At 34.6% G+C, this 4,084-nt stretch overlaps 1 protein-coding gene across 1 annotated transcript; it reads left to right on the top strand.

Moving 5' to 3' along the window:
* The first annotated feature begins 1,115 nt into the window (after nucleotides 1-1,115).
* Nucleotides 1,116-3,650, top strand: LOC129231122 (uncharacterized). The gene is made up of 2 exons (XM_054865369.1): nucleotides 1,116-2,031; nucleotides 3,484-3,650. The coding sequence occupies exons 1-2, from the start codon at nucleotides 1,116-1,118 to the stop codon at nucleotides 3,648-3,650; spliced, it is 1,083 nt and encodes a 360-aa protein (XP_054721344.1).
* Nucleotides 3,651-4,084: the final 434 nt, after the last annotated feature.

Genomic DNA, 4,084 nt, shown 5'->3' with positions numbered 1-4,084 from the left:
ATTGTCCAAAGCTTTTTCTTCAACTTAATGTACAAATAGTTGAAGAAAAAGGGGATGGGACAATCGAGTAATTATGGTTAAGTCGTTACTTTTCGGAACTAAAATAGTAACCTTATTTATTGTCTGCATTATATGTGTATTATGCACAAGTAAATTATATGCAAATATGCTTACCGTATTTTTTTGTGTATGATGACATAAAAAATATACGGTACAGTGGAATCACCACGAACAGTTGTTAAAAATCACAAAAAGACATATTGCACAAATTATAACAGACCACATTCACTGTAAGAAACAAAATGGGGAATGGCAAATTTCTTGCGCTTCGTATTATGCTCAACCGTGTGAAATTATAGACATACCGAAATAGCATTCAGAGCTCCAAATATGAAGAAAAATGAAAAAGTATGCATTAATTAGCATCATGTGTCTTCACTGTAAACAATTGCGCTTTTGAATAACATGTTTAGACGCTACAAAGGCAATAATTTTTCTTTTTAGATAGGCAGCGAGGAGAATTGCTTCTTTTAATGTGCATTATAATTTCACGGCAACTTTAGGTATAATGAAAAACTCAATTTTATGTCTTTGGTTGGTGGAGCTCGGCGCCTTTCAGACTCTGGCGCCGTTGTGCACCGCACGACCTCGCACATAGGGACGGCGCGGCCCTGCTAATGAGCATCGACTTGTAGCGCATGTGCGGTTGCCAATGCTTTGGCTGGGAAAGTCAGTCCATGGAGTGTGAATAAAACAGTTAGACGTTCATATTACTTTGTCCTCCTTATTTTGGTATTATCATTCCACACACGTTGAAGAACCCAACCCTGGATGATTTATAACTATACAACATGGTGGCAGCTCACGGAACAACAAAGTGGAAATTGATAACAACCTGTTAAGTGCGCTCAACAAATCTTGATTTGGACCTTGCAAAACTGTAAGTAGAATTTTTTTATTTCGAGATGGAAGCCAAATCGCCTACAGCATTATGCTTGGAAGGTAACGTTCCGGAAAATTGGGAAAAGTTCAAACAGAGATTTAATTTTTATCTTTAGGCAACAGAGAAAACAAATAAGGCGGATAAATTAAAAATAGCATTGTTGCTAACATGTATGGGCGAAGACTGTTTAGATATTTTTAATAGCTTTGGATTAAGCTCCGCGGACTCTGAGAAATACGACGCTGTACTAAACAGTTTTGATAATTATTTCGCACCGAAGAAAAATACAGTTATAGCCAGATACAAATTTTTCAATTGCGTTCAGGGGGAAAACGAAAGTGTTGATTCTTTCGTGACGAATTTAAAAGTTTTGGCTAAAGATTGCGATTTCGAAACGCAGGAAGAAAATCTAATTCGAGACCTTTTAATTATTGGCATAAATGATGTGGCAGTCAAAGAAAAACTTTTGATAGAATCGGATCTAAATTTAGAGCAGGCCGTGAAATATTGCCGTGCTAAAGAATCGAGCACTAAGCAAATTCAACTAATGAGTCATACGTCTTCGGTCCTTGCAGTAAAAGAGAAAAAGAATTCAAGCGCTTCTTTAGCTATTAACAAGCGTGCGTCATCGAAAAAGAAAAACATCGTGGATCATTCCGAGAGTGAAAGAAAGGCGGAAGTAAAAAAGAAATGTTCAAAATGTGATTCTTATCATCGCTACGGGAAATGTTTCGCTTTCGGAAAGCGGTGCTACAAATGCGGTAAAGAAAACCATTTCGCTAGTGTTTGCAAGAATAAAAAGATAAATTTAGTGGATAATACAGATGACTCTGATGAATATGAAACCGATAGTAATGAAATTAGTGTAGCATTGGTTGTTGACGGAATCAATTCCGAGTGGAAAGAAAAAATACATATTAACACCACTAAGGTATCTTGTAAAATTGACACGGGTGCGGAGGTTAATATTCTTCCACTATCATACTTTAAAGTAATTAAAAGAACTGAAAATATCAAGAAGACTAGTAAAATTTTGAGGTCGTATACAGGACATTCTTTAAATGTCCTAGGAACTTGTGAATTTTTGTGTAAATATGGCGATAAAGCTGAAGTCTTGGAATTTTATGTTGTTAAGCAAAATTCGAGTATTTTAATTGGCTTGAGTTCTTCTGAAAAGTTAGGATTTATTAAAAGAAATCAAATAATTTCAGTTGTTGAAAATGTTGATTTGTTCAAAATGTACAATGATGTTTTCACTGGCAGTTTGGGTAAACTTTTGTATACATATGACATAAAATTAGACAAAAATGCAGTTCCAAAAATTTCTGCACCTAGAGTTATACCAGCGTCTTTAAAGGGAAAAGTTAAGGCAGAGATTGATAACATGGTGTCAAAAGGGGTACTTGAAAAAGTTACTGAACCAACAGACTGAATTAACCCTATTGTTGTAGTACAGAAACCAAACAAAGAAATAAGAATTTGTATGGATCCCAGAGGCTTAAATAAGTATATTAAAAGAGAGCATTACCCAATACCAACCCAGCAAAGTCTTTTTTCGGAATTGGAGGGAGCTAAATTTTTCAGTGTCTTGGATGCCTCAAGTGCATTTTTACAAATTCCTCTAACAGAAAAAAGTTCTAAATTGTGTACCATTGCCACGCCTTTTGGACGCTATAAGTTTTGTAGATTACCGTATGGATTAAGCAGTTCACCTGAGGTGTACCAGAAAACTATAGAAAATATATTTATTGATATAAATGGTATTTTAATATACATTGATGATATACTTGTGTTTGGGAAAACTCAAAAAGAACATGATGCCAAGTTAAAAGCTGTTCTAGATAGAGCTCGAGAGCATGGTTTGAAATTATCTAAAGAGAAGAGTAAAATTGGAATGGATTCTGTTAAATATTTGGGTTTTGATTTATCGAAGAATGGACAGTCTATAAATGAAAACAAAATTAAAGCTATAGTAGAATACGGCACGCCAAAGAATAAAGCAGAACTTCAAAGATTTTTAGGTATCATTACATTTCTAGGAAAATTTATACCAAATTTATCTGACAGAACAGGTATATTAAGGAAGTTACTTGGAAAGAATGTAGAATTTGTATGGAGTTCAAATGAACAAAGGGCGTTTGAAGACTTAAAAAAATGTGTTACAAATTCTCCTGTTTTGTCTTTCTACAACAAAGATAAACTCTCCACAGTGTCTGTAGATGCAAGTCAATTTGGACTGGGTGCTGTTTTGATACAAGAGGGTCACCCAATTGCCTATGCGTCATCCTCATTGACAGAGACACAACAACGTTACAGTCAAATAGAGAAAGAACTGTTGGCAATTTTAATTGGTTGTAAAAAGTTTCATTATTTTATCTTTGGAACTAAATTTTTGGTTGAAACTGATCATAAGCCTCTAATAGGTCTATTGAAAAAGCCTATAGATAAGTTGTCCCCAAGACTACAGCGTATGGTTTTAGAATTATTTAAATATGATTTCGAACTAAAACATGTACCAGGTAAAAAATTATATATCGCAGATGCATTGTCCAGGACACCGTTGAAAGGTAGTGAAGATACTAGTTTTTTAGAGGCCGGAGCAGCAGTTGTTCATACAGTCCTATCAGCTACTGATGAGAAGACCGAAGTTCTAAAGATTGCTACTAGAGATGATCCGGAGCTAATTTTAATAAAAAAAATACATTGAAGAAGGTTGGCCGCAAAGTTTTAAACAGATGCCTGAGAAAACTAGAAGCTATTGGGACAAGAAAGCAGAACTTCACTGTTACAACGATTTAATATTTCTGGGAAATAGATTAGTAATTCCCACAAAGATGAAAGCTGAAATTTTGCAGAACATACATTTAGCCCATCAAGGGATAACATCTTGCATAAACAAAGCTTCAAAAAACGTATATTGGCCAAATTTTTGTGAAGATATAAAAAAATTCATTAATGCATGCACAATTTGTCAACAACATCAACGTGCTAATGTAAAAGAAACTTTACTACCATACAGTATACCAACACTGCCATGGGAGGAGGTAGCTATTGATTTCATGTATCTACAAAAAACAGACTACCTTTTATGTGTTGATTACCATTGCAAATTCATAGAAATTAAGAAATTGACAAAGAAAA

Source organism: Uloborus diversus, chromosome 10 (assembly GCF_026930045.1).
Source record: "Uloborus diversus isolate 005 chromosome 10, Udiv.v.3.1, whole genome shotgun sequence".
NCBI classification, from domain to species: domain Eukaryota; kingdom Metazoa; phylum Arthropoda; class Arachnida; order Araneae; family Uloboridae; genus Uloborus; species Uloborus diversus.
This window is presented reverse-complemented; position numbering and strand designations above follow the sequence as displayed.